The 25,244-nt window shown below is 43.4% G+C and overlaps 1 protein-coding gene across 1 annotated transcript in view; it reads right to left on the reverse strand.

The window, feature by feature from the left end:
• PLEKHG7 (pleckstrin homology and RhoGEF domain containing G7) overlaps nt 1-25,244 on the reverse strand; it is a 57,312-nt gene that overhangs the window by 5,201 nt on the left and 26,867 nt on the right. Inside the window, exons 11-14 of the mRNA XM_073338129.1 lie at nt 23,453-23,568; nt 22,344-22,437; nt 17,067-17,146; nt 15,235-15,394 (exon numbers count right to left, since the gene is read on the reverse strand). Coding sequence (XP_073194230.1) covers nt 15,235-15,394; nt 17,067-17,146; nt 22,344-22,437; nt 23,453-23,568 — 450 coding nt within the window. The remainder of the gene's footprint in view (nt 1-15,234; nt 15,395-17,066; nt 17,147-22,343; nt 22,438-23,452; nt 23,569-25,244) is intronic.

Genomic DNA, 25,244 nt, shown 5'->3' on the forward strand with positions numbered 1-25,244 from the left:
AATTAGATTCAAAACATAGAGAACCCCTCTAGGCAAAACCTTAAGTTACAAAAAAGATAGACAGAAATAGTTATTCTATTCAGCACAATTCTTTTCTCAGCCATTTAAAGAAATCATAATCTAACACATACCTAGCTAGATTACTTACTAAAAGGTCTAAGACTCCATTCCTGGTCTATCCCCGGCAAAACCAGCATATAGACAGACACACAGACCCTTTGTTTCTCTCCCTCCTCCCAGCTTTTGAAAGTATCTTGTCTCCTCATTGGTCATTTTGGTCAGGTGCCAGTGAGGTTACCTTTAGCTTCTTAACCCTTTACAGGTGAGAGGATTTTTTTTCTCTGGCCAGGAGGGATTTTAAAGGGGTTTACCCTTCCCTTTATATTTATGACAGACGTACTATGTGTTGTATTGAAAATACTGGGGGAGATTGTTTGCTGTGCCAAGAGACAAAGCAAAGAACTTCCAGCCAAGGGAAAAGGGGAAGGGTCTATGGTGGCTTTAAACCACCTGTGCACCATTGTGATACTGGCTGGAGAGGTTCCAGGTGGCTGGAGAGGTTCCAGGTGTAACTTAGACAGCCTGTGTGAGTTATGGCTGTGAGAGTTATGGCTGCCCTATAGACTCCTTACTTAGAGTCTCCTGTGCCTGGTGGTATGTAAAGCAACACATTTTCCCCACTGCTGTCTGTCCAGAGCAAGATGTTTGACTCCATCAGATGTTGCCATAATGGAGACAACTTCCTTTTTGATCATCCTGTGATAGGTCATTCTTTGTCCTGCCTGGCTTCTCTTCCCTCCAGGTGGAAGCCAACCTAAGATGCATCTTGTCCTTCTGCCATGGGGTAGCCTGATGACCTTGCTGAACCACTGTAACCATCTCTGTCTGATTATTCAGTCCCCAGTGTGCTGACAAAGTTTCTTCTTAAAAAGCACTGCTGAAATTCATTCAGCTTCCTCTCGTACACTTCCACCATCTGCCACGTTTCCAAGCTGTAAAATTTTATTGGAGGATAATAGCATTGTACAATCTCATTTTAAGTGTGTAGATGTATCTTCTTACTCTTCCAGATATTTGACAAATGGGAAAATAATCCACTGGCTTTGCTGATTCTTCCTTCACTTCTTTAGCAAGCTGACCATTAGTAGATATTATACTTCCAAGAAGGCTGAAGTAATTAATTCTTTCTTACTCTTTCCCATCAATCACATACCAACCAGTGTTGACAGCATTCTCTCCTATCTCCATGATCTTGATCTTCTGTGTACGGATAAGTCCCATTTTGGCAGCTTCTGGTTTTTTGCTCATAAAGAGTCTTTTCATTCCAACCAAGTTGGTATCCAACACGACCGTATCATCTGCAAAATCTAGGTCTTTTACCCAAATAACACCAGTGATCTGGGCAGTAGCCATTGCTCTTCTCATCACAAAGTCTGTGACAATGTAGAAGAGAAGTAGGAGAGTATGCAACCTTGCCTTGCACCACCAGTAACAATCTGTGACTCCATTCTCTGTCCTGACACAGCAGGCACACTCATCATGCAAAGCTTTTATCCAATTAAACATGTGAAAGCAGGGTCTGAATGACAGCTAGCTGGGAGGGGGAGAGACTTTAGTTGTGTTTATGTAAATACGGTTTGCTCCTGCTCTGTTTACATATTCACCATTTACAGCTGTCAAAGGATCAACTTTGGCTGGTGTTGGGTACAAATGGCCTTAGTACTGCATGCAGGGGTAGTGAAATATGATTACCAATGTTGTAATTATTGTAGGAATACAGGAAAGCAGGACTGTGTTTAACCTGTCCCAAATGAGGGGGAGGGGGCCTCCTCAGTTGGAAGAACCTCATTAAGCAGGGGCTCGAATGTCAGAGCCCTGTGAAAGTAAGAGGGGTGGGGATAGGAGTCCCGGTGTCAGGGTCAGGAGGTTGCATAACCCCACCTCCCCCCTGGTCCTCTCTAGACTGGCGTAACCTGTTCTTCCCCACTGTTCAAAGAATAAAGCTAAATAGGCTTCATTAGGAGCCTCTCTTGTTATTTTAATTGCTCCATCAGAGCTGAAACCAGTTGTGGTGGAACTGTGTTTCCGCCCTGCCTGCTGAGAGCTAAAATCACGAAGAGCTGAAATCACTTGAGATGGGGCAGTGTTTCTGCCCAGCCTACAAAAGAGCTGAAAATCACTGAGAGACTGATGTGCAGAGGTCACAGCAGAGAGACAGAAGGTGACTGACACTCAGCTGGTGAATGAGTGACCAGCATGGTGGTTGCGAAGAAGTGTGATGAGCAGCCAGCAGGCTGGCGGTGGTGGAGAGGTGTGATGAATGGAGAGCAGGGTGGCAGTGGAGAGGTGTGACAAGTGGCCAGCAGGGCGGCGGCAGAAGAGAGGCACAATGAGCAGCCAGCTGGGTGGCTGGTGGAAGGGCACGGTGAGCAGGTGGCCGGTGAGCGGCTAGCACAGCGAGTAAGATGCCTCTTTACCCCGCCACCCAGCCACCTGGTGGGAGGTGAACTCTGCAGATGCACCTCTGAACTCTGGGTCTGCACTGTGAGTGGGGTGTAGAGAAAGGGTGCATGTGAAAGGGACTTTTGGGTTGATAGACTTGAGAACCTGAGGGGAAAAGGGCACTGCCCAACCTACTTTGGGGTGGGTCTTTTGCTCATGGTTTATGTTTATGAACCCTGTTTGTGGTGTTTTCCCAAATTAACTCCAAGTTAATTCCCTCCTCTTATTAAAAGTTTATTTTCTACACTCGGACTTTGTGCTTGCAAGTGGAGAAGTATTACCTCTCAGAGGCACCGAGGGGTGGTGTGTAATTTCCCCAGGTTACTGGGTGGGGGCTCGAGCCGGTTCCTTGTTGTATCGATGGAACAGAACCCCTAGATATTGAACCTGGCCCTGGTAGCTGCTGGCTCCACCTGGTAGAAGGGTTACACATGTTTGTTGGAATTCCACAGAGTCTCAGGATCTTCTAGAGAGCTTCTTTATTAAACACTTTTATAAATTCAATTAAATTGAAAACCATCTTCTGCTGGTATTGTAAGCCTTTCTCAATAAGTTTTGGGAAGGTGGAAACCTGGTCTGAACACCACCCCATGGGTTGAAATCCACGATGTTCTTCCTGAGTACTTTGGCAATGGCAGTTTTCCTTCTATTCAAACTGATAATGCCAAATGCTTTTCCAGGTATAGATAGGAGTGTCCCCCCTCTCTAATGAACACAAATAAGTTGGTGCCCCTCTTTAGGGATCATGCAGATAACACCTCTTCTCCAATCTTAGGCTGCAGCACTGCCTGGAGTCTCCACAGCACTGCATGTTGTGACCTGGCCCCCAACACGCTCCTGACTTTAAGGCTTACGATAGAGTCCTTTGAAAGGTAGTCTTGTGGTTGTCTTCTGTAGTGCCTGCTCTGGGCAAATCTTCCTCTAACAAGTTAATGCGGCTTTGAGAGATTCTTTATGCTACCCTGGCTCTTTGACCTGACATAAAGGGGCCAAAGAGGAGTGAGGAGCTCACCCATAGTCTTAACAGTATGCTTTCATACATTTCCTTAAGATTTTCCATCAAAACAGAGTGGAATCAATTATAATTGAAGTAAGAAAGTAACTAGACCTTTTAAAAACGAAAAGCAAAATGGAATGGTTTTAATGTTTTTGGTGTTCCAGGCAGTGTCGCTATGTGGTAACTAAGGGTTTGTCTACACAGCATTTTGAAGTAAGCCTCCTAGCCCGAGTCAGCAGACTTGGATTAGCGGGACTCAGTCTAAAACTAGCTATGTAGATGGTGTTTGGAAGTTGCAGCTCGGGCTGGAGCTCAGGCTCTGAAGCCCACCCCTCCCAAAGGTTCAGAGCCCGAGCTTCCACTTCAAAGTGCTGACTACACAGCTATTTTTAGCATACTCATGTTAGTCTATCAACTGGCCTAGGAGGCTTTCTCCAAAATGCGGTGTAGACATATCCTTAAGTGCTCTCAGGTGCCATAACTCTTTGTCAGATGCTGTATTCTTTTTCACACTTGAAATTCACACGGGTGTTGAGATCATAGAGATCATTGAAATGTAGGATTGGCTGGGACCTTGGTAGGTCATCTAGTCCAGTCCCCTGTACGGAGGCAGGACTAAGTATCATCTAGACCATCCTCAACAGCTGTTTGTCTAACTTGTTCTTAAAAACGTCCAATGTCAGAGATTCCACAACCTCCCAAGGTAATTTGTTCCAGTGCTTAACTACCTTTAGAGTTAGGAAGTTTTTCCTAATGTCAAATCTAAATCTCCCTGACTTCAATTTAAGACCTGTTCTGTCCTCCCTGGTTAAGGAGAACAATTTATCACCCTGCTCTTTACAACAACCTTTTATGTACTTGAAGACTACTATCATGTCCCCTCTCAGTTTTCTTTTATCCAGATTAAACAAACCCAATTTTTTTCAATCTTCCGTCATAGGTCATGTTTTCTAGACATTTAATCATTTTTGTTGCTCTTCTTTGTACTTTCTCCAATTTGTCCACATCTTTCCTGAAATGTGGCGCCCAGAAAGGGACACAATACTCCAGTTGAGGCCTAATCAGCGTGGAGTAGCGTGTCTTGCTTACAACATTTCTGCAAATACATTCCAGAATAGTGTTCACTTTTTTTTTTTTTGCAACGGTATTACATTGTTGACTCTTATTTTGTGTGTGATCCCCTATAATCCCCAGATCCTTTTCTGCAGTACCTCTTCCTAGGCAGTCATTTCACATTTTGTATGTGTGCAACTGATTATTCCTTCCTAAGTGGAGTTCTTTTCATTTGTCCTTATTGAATTTCATTCTATTTAATTCAGACCATTCCTCCACTTTGTCAAGACCATTTTGAATTCTAATCCAGTCCTCCAAATTGCTTGCAACACCTCCAAACTCGGTATCATCTTCAAACTTTATAAGTATATTCTCTATGCCATTATCTAAATAATTTATGAAGATATTGAAGGGAACTGGGCCCAGGACAGATCCCCATGGGATCCCACTGAATATATCCTTCCAGCTTAACAGTGAACCACTGATAACTACTCTCTGAGTATGGTTCTCCAATCAGTGGAAAGTTTACTTGTTAAATTAGTGCTATGAAATAATGTTGCTGTAGCATGTCCATCCCCTGTAAAGTCAATTTATTTTTAGGAACAAGATCTCCTGAGGGGACAACACAAGGCAAGAGTATTTTGAGAAAGAGAGAGCGTGCATCACTTTTCCTAGCTGCTCCTTCAGATGGTGCCTATTGTTCATGGTCATTGATTTATTGCTGTTATATAGTAAATTCCCTGCAGACATTACTTCAGACAGATGCAGCACTGCCTCTAACTCTGATGGTTGATTTCAATTCCAAGATGGGACTGCAAGTAGCCCTAATTCAATAGAACTCTTGGGCATGGGTTTATCTTTAAGCGTGTGTCTAATCCCATCTCTGTTCAGCAAAGCATGTGCTGAATCATCATGGATTTCAATGCAGAGCACAGCTGTGCTTGGTTTTGTTCCTGTTTTCAGTGGTGTGTACACCAGACATTTCTCTACCCAAATGGCCCGCACTGCACAATTCCCTCTGACTTCAATGGAGCCAGGATTTCATCCCAAGTACTTAGGTCTGAGAAGTTGTTATGGGGACTTTCCCTCATGCCTTGCATTTTGGGCTGCACTTTCCCTATTACACCCTCTCTCCCTCCTGGGATATGTGCTGGGGTAGCATTGCAACACTGAGCCTTGGAGTGGGCCCAATTATGATTTCATTAATTTTTTTTATTCCCTGCTTCCATTAATGCAAGTGAGATCAGAACCTGGCCCATTTATTTTATATTTAGTCCTGCTGGGAGGACAGATCAAAATTCAATTCTGAGAATGTGGGATGGGATCTCCTCCCTGCAAATGATGCCCCTGGCCTGAGGTTAGCTTTTAAAAGCTGTCATAAATATAAAGGGAAGGGTAACCACCTTTCTGTATACAGTGCTATAAAATCCCTCCTGGCCAGAGGCAAAATCCTTTCACTTGTAAAGGGTTAAGAAGCTAAGGTAACCCCGCTGGCACCTGACCCAAAATGGCCAATGAGGGGACAAGATTCTTTCAAATCTGGAGGTGGGGGGGACAAAGGGTTTGCTTCGTCTGTGTGATGCTTTTGCTGGGAACAGATCAGGAATGCAGCCTTACAATTCCTGTAAAGTTAGTAAGTAATCTAGCTAGAAAATGCATTAGATTTTCTTTTGTTTAATGGCTTGTAAAATAAGCTGTGCTGGAGGGAATGTATATTCCTGTTTTTGAGTCTTTTTGTAACTTAAGGTTTTGCCTAGAGGGATTCTCTATGTTTTGAATCTGATTACCCTGTAAGGTATTTACCATCCTGATTCTACAGAGGTGATTCTATTACCTTTACTTTAATTAAAATTCTTCTTTTAAGAACCTGATTGATTTTTCATTGTTCTTAAGATGCAAGGGTTTGGGTCTGTGTTCACCTGTACCAATTGGTGAGGATTATTATCAAGCCTTCCCCAGGAAAGGGGGTGTAGGGCTTGGGGGGATATTTTGGGAGAAGATGTGTCAAGGGTCTCTTTCCCTGTTCTTTGTTTAAAACGCTTGGTGGTGGCAGCATATTGTTCAAGGACAAGGGAAAGTTTGTACCTTGGGGAAGTTTTTAACCTAAGCTGGTAAGAATAAGCTTAGGGGGTCTTTCATGCAGGTCCCCACATCTGTACCCTAGAGTTCAGAGTGGGGAAGGAACCTTGACAAAAGCATATATCCCAGAGGATAATGCAGAGTTCAGGCTGCCAAGACATGCCAGTCATCTCTAAATTTGCTATATTTGAGGTACCTTTTTGATAACCATTTAGTTTACAGCATTTGCTTTGGAGCAGTGTGCTTTTATGTAGTATTTGCTCTTATAAAATGCCTCTCATCAAAGTGCCAAACAGACCTCAAAACACTCCTAGGAGATACTAGCAGGTAAGTGTTATATAATCCCCATTCTGCATCTGGGGAAAGTGAGCCGCAGAGTGGTTAAATTACTGGCCCGAATCGGTAAGTATAGCAAATCCATAGCAGCGCTGGGGATATAACTCAGAACTCTTGACCCTTACTTTTGAGATCTACAGAGAATACAGCTATTCAGTTTTAAAGATGAAATTTTCAGAACTACTGTAAGAGACTCTCAACATCAATGACAGAATCTACACTTCACAGCAGTAAAGACTAGTAATCTTTACTGGAGCAGCATATCTGTGTCTGTAAGGAAGGATCCTTCCAGCGTACAGGTATAGGATTCTCAATAGAGAGAGATCATGAGGAATTGCAACGTTTAAATTCAGAGCAGAGATGTTAAAAGGCATGTTGCTCCTTATGTACCTTCAAAGACAGATTTCCACTATTAATCTTATATCTCTAGTACATGGCCCTGGTGTTTGAGTATAGTTTTGCCTTTAGGACAGGCTTCCTAGCATGATGAGGGTAAGACTTCTTGTCATTGGACTGACATGTGGCAGGCTTGAGGCTAGACTTAGAGTGTGTAATTATACAGCTCTTGTCTGCTGATAATTCTGCTCTGAAGGGTACTTCCTTACTATTGCAATGGAATATTTCTGCAGTCAGCTGGATTTCTTTCCAGGATAGGACCTGCCTTCAGTAATATGACAGATGTGCTCTATGAATTAGACTAAAAATCAAGCTTCCACCTGTGATTAATTTGACCACTGCAAGTCAGCATAGCCCAATAAAAATACAGCTCTGAGAGAAGTTCTCAAAATATTAAACACTCAAAAGTTACCAGCAGTGAACTCTATCCTGCAGGCTGCATATAAATTTCCATCAGTTCCATTCTCTGTTTTCACAAGCTCATGACTTTCTAGGACATTTATCTTTTGGGCTAACAATTTCCATTCTCTATTCATTGTTTAAAGAAAGAAACCCTGCCAATGGATTAAAAAAAATTTGAGGGTCAGATCACAGATAGCTGCCGTGTGAACTGTAAGCTCTTTGGGGCACAGAGAGCTTTTCCTGTGTTTGCACAGCAGCTAACACAATGGGGCCTTGGAGTAGGACTGTGATCCTTGGCACTATGGCAATACAAATAAAAGCTGCTCCGGACACAATCTGAAACAAGCAGTGTGTGCACTGGTAGGCTTGAGGGTGGGAGAAAATGTGAAAATAAAGAAGCACTGGACTGAAAATTGCTTCTGGACTAGGCTCAGGGTTTTAGCAGAATTCGTCAAATCCCCATTAAATATTCTTCATGCAGCATGAGAGGCACAGCATCTGCTCCTCTCAGATCACTGCGGAGACAGCTTTAACGATTGTAAAATATCTCACTAAAACGGGCAGCCAAATTGTCCCCATGAGCTCCCTTAACATTGCAGAAGAGTAAACTGAGGGGAAATTTTGAACCCTGCTACTTTTGGGTGTGGCGGCAAAATTCTGTATATTAAGATTTCTTTTTAAACCTCCCCCCACCCCCCGACTCCCTTTTCTGTTGCAGAGGGACAACTCTCACAATGTAGTCCGCTGTGCTGCTGCTGTTCGTTCAGCCTTGCAGCAGCTCTTCTCTAGCAGCTGGGAACTCCCCTTCCACATCCATTTCACTGGGGTGTAGACGTCAAAATCTAAGTGGGGAACCACTTCATAACCTTCTAAGGCACAAAATATTTTCTGAAATCATTAGGAAATGCCTCTTCTAATGCTAGTGCTGAGCACAGGCCATTCCTTAATGCCAGAAACAATCAGCTGAAGTTATAAATGTTTTGCACTCTAACACCAGCACTAGCCAGTTACTTAATTCTAAAAATCCCACTGCCAGACCATGAGGGAATCTGGGGGGGTGGGTCCTGTCACATCATATCCCAGATCATAGGCAGTGAAATCACCCACTGCTTAAAGTTCCCAAATGGATCCTCACAGGCTTCAGTCCCCCCAGCTGGCTTTTAGAAAACATTTGATGGGGTAGTATAATGCCGACAGACCCCAGTCATTGGCGGGTGGGATCGAACCCGGGACCTCTGGAGCCATCTGGCCCTTAGCTAAGGCTGTAGAGCAGACTCATTAATCTCTAAGTGGTCTTGGTGCCACTAGAAGGGACAGAGCACCATACCCAGGAGGTATGTGGGTTACAGTAGCTCATATCTTCTCCTATCTAGTTGTCCTTGCACTAGTCCCAGAGTTCCTACTCCTGAGTTTGGTGCAATGCCAGTCCATACATTAGTACTGGAAAAAGCCCATGAAAAAATTGCTCACAAATCCCATAAACTATGAGGTCTGAATAAGGACTTTAAAGTCACTTTTGGTAGCCCTGCCCTGGGAATTGCAATTGACTCTTAATGTGACAAGACTTGGGTGCACGATAGTACACGAGACAGGTGTTTTGCAGAACACTATGGAAGGGTGTAGGGGTTTTTATGTATATATTTAATTAGAGGCTGTGAATATAAAGCCCCATGAGCTATCATGGATAGTCAAGGATTGGGGTAGTGCAAGTCCTCCTGACCCCCAAAGAAGATTTGCTTTTTTCATAGAATCATAGAATATCAGGGTTGGAAGGGACCTCTGGAGGTCATCTAGTCCAACCCCCTGCTCAAAGCAGGACCGATCCCCAATTAAATCATCCCAGCCAGGGCTTTGTCAAGCCTGATCTTAAAAACTTCTAAGGAAGGAGATTCCACCACCTCCCTAGGTAATGCATTCCAGTGTTTCACCACCCTCCTAGTGAAAAAGTTTTTTCTGCTACCATTGAGAACAGTCTAGAGCCAGCCTCTTTGGAACCCCCTTTCAGGTAGTTGAAAGCAGCTATCAAATCCCCCCTCATTCTTCTCTTCTGTAGACTAAACATCCCCAGTTCCCTCAGCCTCTCCTCATAACTCATGTGTTCCAGTCCCCTAATAATTTTTGTTGCCCTCTGCTGGACTCTTTCCAATTTTTCCACATCCTTCTAGTAGTGTGGGGCCCAAAACTGGACACAGTACTCCAGATGAGGCCTCACCAGTGTCGAATAGAGGGGAATGATCATGTCCCTCGATCTGCTGGCAGTGCCCCTACTTATATAGCCTAAAATGCCATTGGCCTTCTTGGCAACAAGGGCACACTGTTGACTCATATCCAGCTTCTCGTCCACTATAACCTCTAGGTCCTTTTCTGCAGAACTGCTGCCGAGCCATTCGGTCCCTAGTCTGTAGCGGTGCATTGGATTCTTCCGTCCTAAGTGCAGGACTCTGCACTTGTCCTTGTTGAACTTCATCAGATTTCTTTTGGCCCAATCCTCCAATTTGTCTAGGTCCCTCTGTATCCTATCCCTATCCTCCAGCGTATCTACCACTCCTCCCAGTTTAGTGTCATCTGCAAACTTGCTGAGGGTGCAATCCACACCATCCTCCAGATCATTAATGAAGATATTGAACAAAACCGGCCTCAGGACCGACCCTTGGGGCACTCCACTTGATACCGGCTGCCAACTAGACATGGAGCCATTGATCACTACCCGTTGAGGCCAACAATCTAGCCAGCTTTTTATCCACCTCATAGTCCATTCATCCAGCTCATACTTCTTTAACTTTTCCCCCAACTCAGGATCCTCCCAGGCCATGTTTAACTGTTGACCTGGAAGTCAGCCACTTGTGGGGAGAAACTTAATGATATTGACATTAATAACTGAATTTCGGATCAAAGTCAGAATATTAACTACAAAGTCCTGCCAATAAATTACAAGAATGAAATTCAGTATTGTTGTAGTTGTGTTAGTCCCAGGTTATTAGGAAGAAAAGGTGGATAAGGAAATATCTTTTACTGGACCAATTTCTGCTGGTGAGAGAGACAAGTTTTGAGCTTACACAGAGCACTCCTTCAGGTCTGGGAAATCTGTCCCACGTTGCATTAAGCTGTGATGCTTGGAATTCCTTTCCCAGACCTGCAAAAAAGCTCTGTGTAAGCTCAAAAGCTTGTCTCTCTAATCAACAAAAGTTGATCCAATAAAAGATATTACCTCACCCATCTTGTCTCTCTAAGAATTAAATCCTTCATTTAAACTCTGCCCCCAGGATGAAATTATGCTGTAACACCAAGGTTGGAGACTGAGTGATTCAGTTCTAATCCTTGGTGCCTTTTACAAGAAATTAGACTGCCTACCTATGTTCACGGGGAGGAGCTATTTACTGCTTCTGCCTCTTCTCCTGTTTGATGCTGTTACTTTGCACTAATCTGAACTCATAATGAATTTAGCATAGAATCATAGGACTGGATGGGACTTCTAGAGGTCATCTATTCCAGTCCCCTGCTCTCAAGGCAGAACTAAGTATTATCTAGACCATCCCTGACAGTTTTTTGTCCAACCCGCTCTTAAAAATCCCCAGTGATGGAGATTCCACAACCTCCCTAGGCAATTTATTCCAGTGCTAAACCACCCTGACAATTAGGAAGTTTTTCCTAATGCCCAACCTAAACCTCCCTTGCTGCAATTTAAGCCCATTGTTTTTTGTCCTATCCTCAGAGGTTAAGAAGAAAAATTTTTCTCCCTGCTCCTTGTAACAACCTTTTACATACTTGAAAACTGTTATCATATCCCCTCTCAGTCTTCTCTTCTCCAGACTAAACTAACCCATTTTTTTCAATCTTTCCTCATAGGTCATGTTTTCTAGACCTTTAAACATTTTTATTGCTCTTCTCTGGACTTTCTACAATTTGTCCACATCTTTCCAGAAATGTGGCACCCAGAACGGGACACAATACTCCAGTTGAGGCCTAATCAGTGCAAAGTAGAGCAGAAGAATTACTTCTTGTGTCTTGCTTACAACACTCCTGCTAAGACATCCCAGAATTGTGTTTGTTTTTTTTTGCCACAGCATTACACTGTTGACTCATATTTAGCTTGTGATCCATTATGACCCCCAGATCCCTTTCCGCAGTACTCCTTCCTAACGAGTCATTTTCCATTTTGTATGTGTGCAACTGATTGTTCCTTCCCAAATGGAGTACTTTGCATTTGTCCTTACTGAATTTCATCCAATTTACTTCAGACCATTTCTCCAGTTTGTCCAGATCATTTTGAATTTTAATCCTATCCTATAAAGCACTTACAACCCCTCCCAGCTTGGTATTTTCCACAAACTTTTTAAGTGTACTCTCTATGCCATTATCTAAATCATTGATGAAGATATTGAACAGAACCGGACCCAGAACTGATCCCTGCAGGACCCCACTCATTGTGCCCTTCCAGCATGACTGTGAACCACCAATAACTACTCTCTGAGAACAATTTTCCAACCAGTTATGTACCCACCTTATAGTAGCTCCATCTAGGTTGTATTTCCCTAGTTTGTTTATGAGAAGGTCATGTGAGACAGTATCAAAAGCTTTACTAAAGTCAAGATATACCACATCTACTGCTTCTCCTCTATTCACAAGGCTTGTTACCTTGTCAAAGAAAGCTATCAGGTTGGTTTGACATGATTTGTTCTTGACAAATCCATGCCCACTTTTACTTATCACCTCATTATCTTCTAGGTGTTTGCAAATTGATTTCTTAATTATTTGCTCCATTATCTTTCCAGGTACAGAAGTTAAGCTGACTGGTCTGTAATTCCCTGGGTTGTCCTTATTTCCCTTTGTATAGATGGGCACTATATTTGCCATTTTCCAGTCTTCTGGAATGTCTCCCGTCTTCCATGACTTTTCAAAGATAATTGCTAATGGCTCAGATATCTCCTCAGTCAGCTCCTTGAGTATTTTAGGATGCATTTCATCAGGGCCCTGGTGATCTGAAGACATATATCTTGTCCAAGTAATTTTTGACTTGTTCTTTCCCTATTTTAGATTCTGATCCTACCTCATTTTCACTGGCATTCACTATGTTAGATGTCCAATCACCACTAACCTTCTTGGTGAAAACCGAAACAAAGAAATCATTAAGCACCTCTGACATTTCCGCATTTTCTGTTATTGTCTTTCCCCCCTCATTGAGTAATGGGCCTACTCTGTCCTTGGTCTTCCTCTTGCTTCTAATGTATTTGTAGAAGGTTTTCTTGTTACCTTTTATGTTCCTAGCTAGTTTGATCTTGTTTTGTGCCTTGGCTTTTCTAATTTTGTCCCTACATACTTGTAGTATTTGTTTATATTCATCCTTTGTAATTTGACTGAGTTTCCACTTTTTGTAGGACTCTTTTTTGAGTTTTAGATCATTGAAGATCTCATGGTTTAGCCAGGGTGGTCTCTTGCCATACTTCCTACCTTTCCTACGCAGTGGGATAGTTTGCTTTTGTACCCCTAATAATGTCTCTTTGAAAAACTGACAACTGTCTTCAATTGTTTTTCCCCTTAGACTTGCTTCCCATGGGATTTTACCTACCTACTCCCCGAGTTTGCTAAAGTCTCCCTTCTTGAAATCCATTATCTGTATTGTGCTGTTCTCCCTCCTACCATTCCTTAGAATCATGAACTCTACCATTTCATGATCACTTTCACCCAAGTTGCCTTCCACTTTCAAATTCTCAACCAGTTCCTCCCTATTTGTCAAAATCAAATCTAAAACAGCTTCCCCCCCAGTAGCTTTCTCCACCTTCTGAAATAAAAAATTGTCTTCAATACATTCTAAGAACTTGTTGGATAATCTGTGCCGTGCTGTGTTATTTTCCCAACAGATGTCTGGGTAGTTGAAATCCCCCATCACCATGTGAAGGAAGCTTTATGCTTAAGGTCTTCTGCTTAGATCAGAGGCCACTACATCTGTCATGTGATAGCATTATCCCCATTATTATTATATATTATTGTTAAGTACCAGTGATGTGTCCAGCATTTATACCAGACACAAAAATGAAGTCAGTCCCTTCCCTGGGGGATTTTCACTCTAAAAGACAGACTCAGAGGAGACAAGATGCACTAAGAGACCAGAGAGGGAGTTAAGTTATAGTTTAATGAATTATTCTGAATTACTGTTTTCTGCAGTGTGACATGGTGATAGAGAGGTGTTCTGGGATGATTAGGGTTTGTGGACATTGTGGTCTTTAGGAAGGATCTGAATGGGAAGGAAGTGGATACCTGATGTCCTGGGATATAGAGGTGTCCAATGCACAGTGGGCAGCATGGAAGATGGCACAGAGACAGGAATGGCAGAAGTAAACAAGTGGGGCATTGTCTATCTTCATTGATGGATTGAAGGGAGGACGTGGGCAGGAGGGAGACAGACATACGACTCAACACTTTGATGATGTGGTTCCAGATCTGCTGCAGCTTTTCCATGTGATCTGATAGAGCACTAGTTGTACAGCTAAAGTACAGTACACTGGCAAACATTTCATTTCATTGCAATAGTCCCGCTCATTGGATTTCACATATTACATGCCCAGGAGGTTTCTTGAGCAACAAGAATCTGTCTATGCCCCAAACTAGCACACCCGAGATCAGCGAGGCAGATGTTGCCCTTACCTTCACCTACTGGCTGCAGTGCAAGTCACAGGCCATTTGTTTACGGATTCAGGCTGTGTTGGTAGGGAGATGCATTTAGACACACACGGAGAGACAGACAGTGTCTGCAGCAGGTTTAAGAAGCCACTGTTTTTAAATTCTGATACTAGTGCTTTTATCTCCTCGTTAGTTGTGTTTTTTCTCTTTGCTGCCTGTCTTGGCAGTGGTGTGGAATGCCGATGAGTCAGGATGGATGAACTTCCAGGCTAGCATAAATTCTGTGGGTTTCAGGTTTATTTTTAATATCTGTGGATTTGGGGGGCTAGAGTGCTCAGTGGACAAGCAGTAGGATTTTGACAGTTAACTTGACTTGTATGTGGGACCGAAACATTTTTAACAGATGGCCCTGTGTTATTTCTGTAACTCAGCATTGGGCTCTAGGAGGCTCTAAACTGAAGAGAGCATTAAAGGTGGTAAATTCCCCTCCCAAAACTCTAGGGTCACTTTATAGGGCTCCATAGCCCTGGGACAATGCTGGCCACTGTCTATAGCATTCTCCTTCTCTCCAAAGCCACAGTGAAAAGCAACACAAATTTCAATAGATAGGCTCCAGTGACTTGCATGGTTTCTGCTGTCATCCTTGGAACTCCCCCTACTCCCATGATTCAGGAGGCAAGTGACTCTCTCATGGGAGCTCTCTAGTGGCAGGCCTCCCTTCAGAGCCATTCTATGCTGGGGCAGGAGAGAGGTGAGCGGGCAGGTGCAAGTGGTGCAAAGGCCAGGGGCTCTATGTATACACTGTACATAGAAAGCTGCCTTACAAAATATACAAAACACATGAAACGTACCTGTCACATGGAGTGGATCAATATTTTTGAGTGTCAGTCTGTCTAGTGGAATGGGCTGGTCCAGGACTGTACAAGAACCGCCATCTTTTACCAAAGACTGCAGCTCAGGAGAAAAGGAAGGGCATACAGGTATTAAACTGACGTCTGAGCCCCCATATTTCTGAAAATGGGAAGGGAAAGCACTTGATTATATAGTCACCAAACTCCTCTGTATGTTTACAAACTCTAGCCACTAAACATCTCTCTCAACTTGTTTTCACCGCAGAATGTGCTTAGAGGCCTCACATATATACCAAGCCACAAAATAATTTTTTTTCTGTTATCATCTGAGCAACCTCCAAAGTATGCAGCTAACCTGCATATTAAAAATCATAGTCAAGCCCAAGTGTACAAAACAAACCATACTAGTTTTTTTCAAATGCCTTGTTTAACACAGGATACTGTTCTCTTCACACTTGTGGGTTTATCGCTGCTAGAAAATATGCCAAGTGTAGACCCTGTGCAGGCCATATGGGTGGCTCGGTACTGACACCTATAATGAGGAATTTGCAAAGGGCCACACACGTGATGCAGCGCCTCTGAAACATGATTCACGCATACACAGGGCAAAGCCTCCTACGGGCCTGCATGTGTGGTTCAGAGCAGTGGTTCTCATCCTTTCCAGACTACTGTACCCCTTTCGGGGGTCTGATTTGTCTTGTGTACCCCAAATTTCACCTCACTTAAAAACTACATGCTTACAAAATCAGACATAAAAATGTCACAGCACACTATTACTGAACAATTGCTTTCTCATTTTGTCTGGGTGAAATTTTAGTTTGTACTGACTTCGCTAGTGCTTTTTATGTAGACTGTATTAAAACTAAGAAAATATCTAGATGAGTTGATGTACCCCCTGGAAGACTGCTGCGTACCCCCAGGGGTACATGTACCCCTGGTTGAGAACCATATGACTGGGAATGTGACTGTGTCATGGTGTTGCTGGCATAGACTCTAACCTGTGCTCTTTCAAAACCTAAAAAACGTGACAACTGCTGTTTGTTTAAAACCATTTCTAATTCAGACAGTGTCTCCTGCAATCATCTATTGCATTACAGCATGTCACCTTTGCTAAACCATTACACGATCTTCATAAATTTAACTGACTTTGTACTCAAAGACATTGGAGCCTCAAATGCCAAGTGCTTGTTTGGTGGTGAATAATTAAAAATACCTAGCTTTTATATTGTGCATTTCATCAGCAGATCTCAAAGTGGCTTACAAAGGAGGTATCATTCCTCCCATTTTATGCCTGGTGAGGGCAGTGGCAGAGATAGAACCCAGAGTTTCTGAGTATGTTGCTGTTCTTTCCACGAGGCTCACATTTTCACTGTTTCTCTCTGTTTTTCCTCATTAGCTCCCAAAGGTTCTGATTTCTGACACCCTTTACACAAAAGACTGCAAGTTTATAGAATTGATATGTATCATTAAAGTGCCCAGCACACTTCAGAAGATGCAATTGGCTTTAGAGATCCAGTATGTTGGGTACGGGAACTGGGGGAACGGTAAAGGAATTAAAGAAATGACCAATAATACACACTTTGGACACCATATCAGCCCTATAACATCGCATCTTTATACACATCTCCTGTCATTTAAACTGCCCTGAAGAACTACTGTGGTGTGTTTTACTCTTCGCTATTTATATTAAAAATATCTATTACTGTCCTTCATATACATTATTCCACTTGCGTTTTTCTCTTAAAAATAATTCTTCCAAAATACTTGCATAAAAATTTTCCAGGATGCAAAAAGCACATACAGTAAGTGTGACTGTTTCTGCCCATTGTTACCTTTTTGTTACGTTTAGTTTTGGTAATTAATAGGAAATCACTGAATAGAAAGAGGTAGACATCAAGGATCCTTGTACTTTCTGAGGAGAAAAACAAAACAGTAGCATGATTGTTCTGAGGACCAGTAATTTCTGTTCTAAAGCAGATCTGTGTAATGTGATACATTTTAAGCAGGCCTCCAAATCTGGCACTCCACCACTCATTGTCTCTTTTGTACTCTCACACACTCCAGACTTGAAAGGTATTCTGCTTTGTCATTTTGGTCATTCATAATTGTGGTAATAAAAGACCAGCAGTTTCTCATTGCCAAAATAACTCAGATCATATATCTTTGAAAGCAGCTACAAAGAGCAGCATGCTGTCGACCAAACAACTCACTTATGGGTCACCGGGGAATATTAACCCTATGGCAATTGCAGATACATAACGAGGGTAAATTCCAGTGTTCATCTGGATCCCTTAAAAATAGTTGTACAAAGTCTCACCCTGTTGTGCCTACATGATGCAACTCAGATTTGCATGTTGATGGCATTATAAAGGTCCTTCAATAACTACACAACACAGAGTGGACTCAACTTCCTTCACTAGCTTGGCGATAAGAGAAGAAATAGTGAAATAAAAGTCTTTTAAGGGCAAGTTATTTTTTATAAGTACATTCTGAAGTCTTCAAGGTGGAGGCGCCGGAACTGATTGGGGCTTCTCGGTGTTCTGGTAGTATAAACAATGAATAATCATGCATCAGAAGCAAAAGTGATGGTTTCAAAGGGAAATAGGGAAACCCAGGGATCCTGGAATGTTGCAAACCATTTAGAGCTCTGGGAGTCTGTTGGATCGAACGTCCAGAGTGTGGAGCTTGCACCTCAGTCTATCTTTAGGGCTCCCTCTACAGGTTTCCACCCTGCTGCTGTTTCTTTTTATTCCTTGCATGGTCCTGTCTCACTACTTTAGTCTCTTCCAGAATCACTTCCTTTCTCTTCTGCAGGCCTTATCCTTTCCTGCCCTTTCCTCTTGTCTGTCCCTCTCCTCTCTTACCTGCAATATTCTTATTGTATAATGCTTAGCTGTATTGACTCCAGACCACACGCTTTCATGCTATCACTGGCCACTCATCAGCCTTTTATATCTGGTGTCTTCACCCTGCGTGTTACTTTTGATGCCCTAGATAGGAGCACTCAGGGCCAGCATTAAATGAAATGTTAACTTCAGAAGGTTTGGTGCCGTTAGGAAATTCCATGCTCAGAATGTTTGTCTTGAAATGAACAGTGTCTCAAAATGCATTTCTATTCTCAGGGTTAGAGGTCAGACGGGGACAGCCAGAACTTTCACTTACAGGCAATCTGGAGACTGGAAAAATAGTTCATTGAGTGCTTGTTCTGAAATGTTTTGGTTTGAAAATGACTTGGTTTATTGCAGGAGGCAACAGCAATAGCTTCTAGAGGCTAACGATGTCATGGACTAGCCACTTGTAGGAAGCAGGGTTGGATTAAAGAGTTTTGGGAGCCCCCTACCTGGAGTGGGAGGCCTGCAGGGGGAATAATTGGAGGGTGCCCATCCCGCACGTACACTGCAAAGGCTCTTGACACAGCGTACAGGTGGGGCCCTTCCCCCCCACAATGCAACACCCTGCTGCTTCCTGGCCCTCGGGTTTGTGCGTGTGTGTTTTGTTTGGGTGGTCAGCTGGTTGCTCCTGAGATGGGGGCCCTGTGCAATTGAACCGAGTGCACATTGGTTAATCAGGGGCCTGGCTGGAAGGCTGTGGGAGCTACACTGAGAATGTCCCTTTATCTCACCAGAAATTCAGGACACTACAAACAGTACACTACAAGGTAACATAAGACTCCCCATCTTATTTGTTTAAAACTTACTTTCCTTGGGCTTCTTAAGGTCCAAGTATCATATTAAAGCCCTTGTATAATTTTTGTCATAGCTCCTTCATGCTTAGCAGTGGTATATATTTGATCACATAGTATTACCTGGATTATACTCAGAGGTGAAAGTAAGCCGGTACTGTTTAGCATACCATACTGGACCGGCTTCCCCAGGCGGCGATTTAAAGGGCCTGGGGCTCTCAGCAGTGGCTGCAGTCCCAGGCCCTTTAAATTGCCACCAGAGCCCCGCTGCCAAAGCCCCCGGGTTGCGGAGGTGGCTGGGAGCCCCAGAGTTCCGTCGGCGATTTAAAGGGCCCAGGGCTCCCAGCCATCGCTACCACAGCAGAGCCCTGGGCCCTTTAACTCTCTGCCAGAGCCCCGAGCCCTGGGGTAGTGGCGGCAGCCGGGAGCCCCCAGGGCTCCACTGGGGATTTAAAGACCCAGGGGCTCCACTATGGTAGTGGTGGCTGGGAGACCCAGGCCCCTTAAATCACCGCTGGAGCCCCGGGCCGCCGCCACTATCCCGGGGGCTCCAGCAGCGGGACTCAGGCAGCAATTTAAAGGGCCCAGGGCACCAGCTGCCGCTATCGCAGTGGCATCTGGGGCCCTTTAAATTGCCGACGGCTCCGGCAGAGGGGCTCCAGCGGTGATTTAAAGGGTCCGGGGTGGTAGTGGCAGCCAGAGCCCTGGGCCCTTTAAATCGCCACCCAAGCCCCGCTGCCAGAACCCAGGGTAGCAGCAGCAGCCAGAAGCCCCCGGGGCTCCTTCAGCAATTTAAATCACCACCAGAGCTCTCGGCTGCCGCTGCTACCCTGGAACTCCAGCACGGGGGCTCAGGTGGCAATTTAAAGGGCCCAGGGCTCTGCTGCGGTAGCGGCGGCCGGAGCCCCGGGCCCTTTAAATAACCCCTGAGCCCTGGGGCTCCCAGCCACCTCCACAGCTGGTAGCTCCGGTGGTGATTTAAATAACCCCTGAGCCCCAGGGTCCCTTTAAATAACCCCTGAACCCTGGGGCTCCCAGTCGCCTCTACTGCAGCCGGAGCCCCTGGCCCTTTAAATCTTGATTTAAAGGGCCTGGGGCTCTAAAGGCCCTGCCTCTTCCGGTTGAGGCCCCACCCCCTGCTCTGGACTCCAGCATACCAGTAAGTCCTTTAAGTTACTTTCACCCCTGATTATACTGATGTAAATTATTTATTGTAAACTCTATCCAGTAGTCTGCCTAATCTAGGCACATTAGCTAATCTGTAATGTTTTTTTTTCAATTTATGCTAGGTACTTTTGCCCATCATTGTCTTACAATTTCTACAGTGGCTGTAGCTAATATATTTTCTTTGATTTTGTGCTGGTGGGGAGAAGGTATTGTCAGCTTGAGCAAGTGATCCTTTGTCTCCATTTGCTGCTGGGAATTGAAGTTTTCATTTTGAAGGTGGTGAGGTTTGTGGCCAGTCTGACTTTCAGCCATGAGTCTCAGAGCTGTGGGCCAGCTACTAAGAACTGCATCTTCCGCATACCGTCCCTCATATCCTTATGTGGTGCATTATGCTGAGATGGTGTGGCAGGCTCCAGTCAGGATTCCTGGGCCCTTGTTTGTTTGCTTCTGATTCTCAATACTGCTTTAACATAAGGGTTTGATTACACTATTTTAAAATGGTAGGAGGAGATATTTTAGTGGAATGTCTAGTGAAGTAAACCTGTTTCTTAGGATGGAAGCTATGAGCAACATTTTACTCATTTTCCTTTTGGTTTCAAAAAGTAATAAGAAACAACCCAGTTTTGAGAGAATTATCTCAGAGTAAAAATGCGGGGCACCTAGGGTGTTGACACTGGGCTTGGAGATGCACAGCACACCTCAGTATCAGACTGTATGTGTTTTTAAATCTGTGTCTTTAGGAGATGCTTCTTTCCCATTTTCAGCATCTCATCCTGCTTAGAATTATGTTTTTTCATTTTCATCTTGAAAATGAAAAGATCAAGAAATATTGCCAAACCACGAGCTCTCTCCAATTGCTTATGTTAGCTAAAATAAATTGAGCTTGCAAACTTATTTCTGCAAGATTTAGGGATGTGCCACCCTATCTGTCTTCAACGTTAATTTCTTCCTCCAAGAAATGTAGATCCTTGATAAGTACCAGTACTTAATCTCATCAGCAGTGGACAGCTCAGGTGATGGGGGTTGCTGGCTGAAATTTTGGGGATGAAAGGAAGAGCTGGATTAAAAAACACTTGTGCTCTGCCCCCTTCTGCCAAACCCTCCCAAACAATAGCAATGAATTTTTGTAAGTTAAAAAAGAATTGTATTAATTTATGCACCAACCGTTGTGTCTGTTCTACCACCTTACATTTTCATCTCCCTGTTGCTGGCCTGTGTCTGTGGGGGACGGAGAAATCTTGGTCTGGTCCTCTCATCACCAGTTTATGATGATAGTTGTGAGGGTAGGAGCAAGGTGAATCACAACTTCTATGCCTTATTCTCTTTGCCTCAGTGCCCGGCTGCACTAATCAGAGAATTTTAAACGGAAGACTTCTTTCTAATGCCTAAACCACTGCTGAGACCTTTATCCCACCCCACTGTGCTGCTCTCAGTGCTGCTTCTGTCCTCCTTGCACTTGGATAAGGACGGGGATGCTTCCACTGCCCAGTCTCTACCTCACACTCAGGTAGGGATGAGCATGCTCAACCCCTACTGCCTCATGCTCAGATAGGGATGTTGCCTTATTCATCCAATGAGACAAACCTGGACGTCTTTACAACATGATGCTTGTGCTGCAGAGATACGACGTTGTGTTATGATGCCACAGCAGCACAAGGTGATGCTGTTGGAATTGTCGTGAAGGACATGTTCCGACGCTGTAATATACTGCAGCTGGGCAAGATCATGTCACTGGTGGGATAGTCTCAAGAGTCCCCTGTTTCAATACACTTTTCCTCACTAGCGGCGGACACAATCCAGCGTAGTAACACCTTCCTCTTTGAAGACATCCACCAAGGCTAATCTCTTAGAAAAGCTGTTCATAACTTGGGAGGGATGAAAAAAACGTTTTTTTGATTCTTTCCTTAATCTTGCATATGGCATCTAGATACTAGTACAGTGATGGATGCATTAGAACTGCTTAAATACCTAGATCAATCACACACGACAAGGACACCTTTTTACAGAGCAGTCTCAACTTCCTCTGTGTTCCCTGAGCCACAATACTGAATATCATGATAAAAAACCTGCTCTGAAATTTGGACATTGGCCAGTCAAGCTGATTCCTTCCGCATTTAGCAGGTTGGCCATCCAGATGTGACAATAATCAATCACTGCATAACACGTTGTATATTTGTTTTTCTTTGATCCATATTTCTAATTAATCAGTGGGGCACAAATCTGTGCTGTAATGCTGGCACATGAATAAAATGGCATTTACCTGCAAGAGTTAACCTCCCTTCATGAAGAAGCTGTCTGTTTGAGGAAGACAAGATGTTTTCACTCACGTTTTCTCTTAAAATATGTTTCAGACACTTGGAAGAAAAAATAGAAAAGAGAATCATACAAATTTGACCTGGAACTGGAAATTGACCAGTTGTTAAGGAGTCTGAGAAATACTCTTCATATTTGTAGGATATTCAGGTTTACATCAAACTAACCATGGCCATGGTTTTTTCAGCAATACTCTGGATTAAACAAGTTTAATTCTTTGAAAATTAAAACTGGGATCATCTTCTTTAGAGTGAGTTTAATGAATTTAACAGCATTGAACATCAAGGTGAGCCCCACTTAGCAACTGTACCATGACGTTACTTAAACTCAGGCTTCAAAGGCAAGAGGAGATCAATGGGTCACCTCGGCAGAAAGCAGAACCATTTTCATGGAAAATTCATATTTTTACATTACAAATGCTAACGTGAATTTCTTAGGTTCATCCTGGGAAGTGAGGAAGGTGAACAATTTTGCATGTTTCTACCTTAAAACCAGCTAATAAAGGAGTAATAAGAAGTAGTATTTGTATCAACCTCATATGATTCTTGGGTTGGGATACTTCTTCAGCTCCCTGGAGTAAGCAACGTGGATCTCCCATAGATTGTTGGACCAGTTGACATCCCAACCTCAGAGCCAAGTGTGGTAGAAACCCTTTCCACCTCCAAAAAGACAGACCCTGAACTTCAGAAGGGGAAAGGAGGACTCTGGTTACCGCCAGAGATGCGGCAGCAGGGAAGAGTCCTTCTCTCCAGCCCTGAACTACTTGTGTGAGTAAAGCTAAGCATGAAGAGGGCAAGTTTTTCAAGGCTAAGAACATCTGTGCACATGTGTCTGCCCAGCGCCTAGCACAATGGAGCCTACTCTTGATTGGGGCATCTACATACTATCAGAATATAACTAATAATAATGTACACCTACATGAGTTAGAATACAGAGATAATTATCATCTTTAGACCACAACACAAAGGTCGGGCAAATGTAAGAACTATATGAAAATTTTCTTCAAAGAAGAAGTCCTCAGGCTAACATTTTAAAAGTAGTGAATACACGGCTTACCTCTGGGAGAAAGAACCTTTTGTCACGATCCCAAAGTGGAGGCCAAATTATAACCTCGTGCAGCTGCCTACATTTCTGAAAATTGTCCAGCCATTTTACTTTACCTTCAAGGTCTCCTGAAAAATACAAAATATCAATTTTTCCCATGGTTGACAACAAGCTTGGGAGATGTTGAATGCCTTTAACAGTGCTAGACTGCAGTGGAAGAGGAGGGACTCTGGCCTAAACCCTCAAAGGTGTTTAGATGGCTAACTCCCAGTGATTTCAGTGGGAGTTTCTGGCACTCTGTACCTCAAAGCAACACCCTGGAACCCCCATATTCATCACTGTCATATAATTATGATATGTTTTGTACAAAGTATGCCTTGTGAGGCATCATTTTAAAAGTCTTGAGCTGTTGAACATTAATATCCTATTGGATCGTATGTGCTGTCATTGTATGGGAAGTTACAAAGTTTTGTTATGTGTGTGTTACTGTGAGGTTGGGAACACCCATAGCCAGCCTTTCAGGTACGACAGTGGAGTAGCCAGTCATGCTGATGGCCAATTAAAGAGAATTCATTATCCCAGGAACTGTATACAATGAAGACTTTTCAGATAGAGGGCATATACAATGGAGGCTGTTTGACCAATGGGGACAAAGCATAGATCTTTTCAGCAAACTGGAAGAAACTATAAAAGAGGGGAAGTGACTTCATCACTTGGCCTCATTGCTGCCACAACTCAACACCTGGAAACACATCTGGAGGACAAAGACTTTGAATTGGGGAGCATGGTCCTAGGCTGGAGGAGAGTTCCAGCCTGTGTATTGAAGATCTGTGATCTGTTTGTACCATCTGTCAGGGTGAGACACTGCTTTATTCAAATCCTGTTTAGTTTGCAGAACTTACACTGTAAATTTATTTTATTTCTTAGGTAACCAGGCTTCTGACCAGAGCAAGACAATATATGCTGGGGGTGCAAGGCTGGGGAGCTGTGGCGGGCGGGGGAGGGAATTGGCTGGACCCTGTCTATAATTGGTTCATGAGTGACTCCAGTAGCATGAGAAAGTTCTTTAGTGGTTTATTTAAGGGTAAATTAGCTTTTATCATTTAGAGACTGATTCAAAAGCCATTGGAATCAATGCGAATCCTTAAGAACAAACTTTAAAAGGAAGGATGCTTTTGTGATTTAGGCACTGGACTGGGACTCAGGAGATCTATTCACAGTGTGTAAAATGAAGCACGTGCATTAGTCTGCAGAATCAGGGCCTTAAAGAGCAAAACTTCAATATGACTCCTAATTTTGCATGCACAGCCATTTTGCACACAGCAAGGGAGGGAATGCTGGAGGTAAAGTTACCCCTCACACCATCCTAGCAAGACAGGTAAGTTGTAATGTCACAGATGAGGACATGAAGGCAGACAGGCTAAGTGGACCAAAGCCATTTCCTGATATGTAATCCTGGGCAGAGGTTACTGGTCCAGGCATACGCCAATAGGTGTATTCACTTTCTATCTATTAAAACTCTCATTGACTTCAGTGGGAGCTGGACTGGAGCACTGGAAAAATAAGTTTGTCTTATAATGAGCTTCAGAGCTACCAGATATTTACAACTGCAAATTGTGGGTTCCAGGAAATAACTGAATTAATAGGTTATTTATGTAAAATAGACTCCAGTATAAAAACCCATCCATTTTTTTATAAGCTGGAGAAAGTTTTCCTTAGATAAGATGGCTTCCAAGATACCTTACAGGTTAAGACTGTCATTCCGAGAAAGGTTGTTGGCTTAATATGCCCCTTGTGTGTGGAA

This window comes from Lepidochelys kempii, chromosome 1, assembly GCF_965140285.1.
Source record: "Lepidochelys kempii isolate rLepKem1 chromosome 1, rLepKem1.hap1, whole genome shotgun sequence".
Classification (NCBI taxonomy): Eukaryota; Metazoa; Chordata; order Testudines; family Cheloniidae; genus Lepidochelys; species Lepidochelys kempii.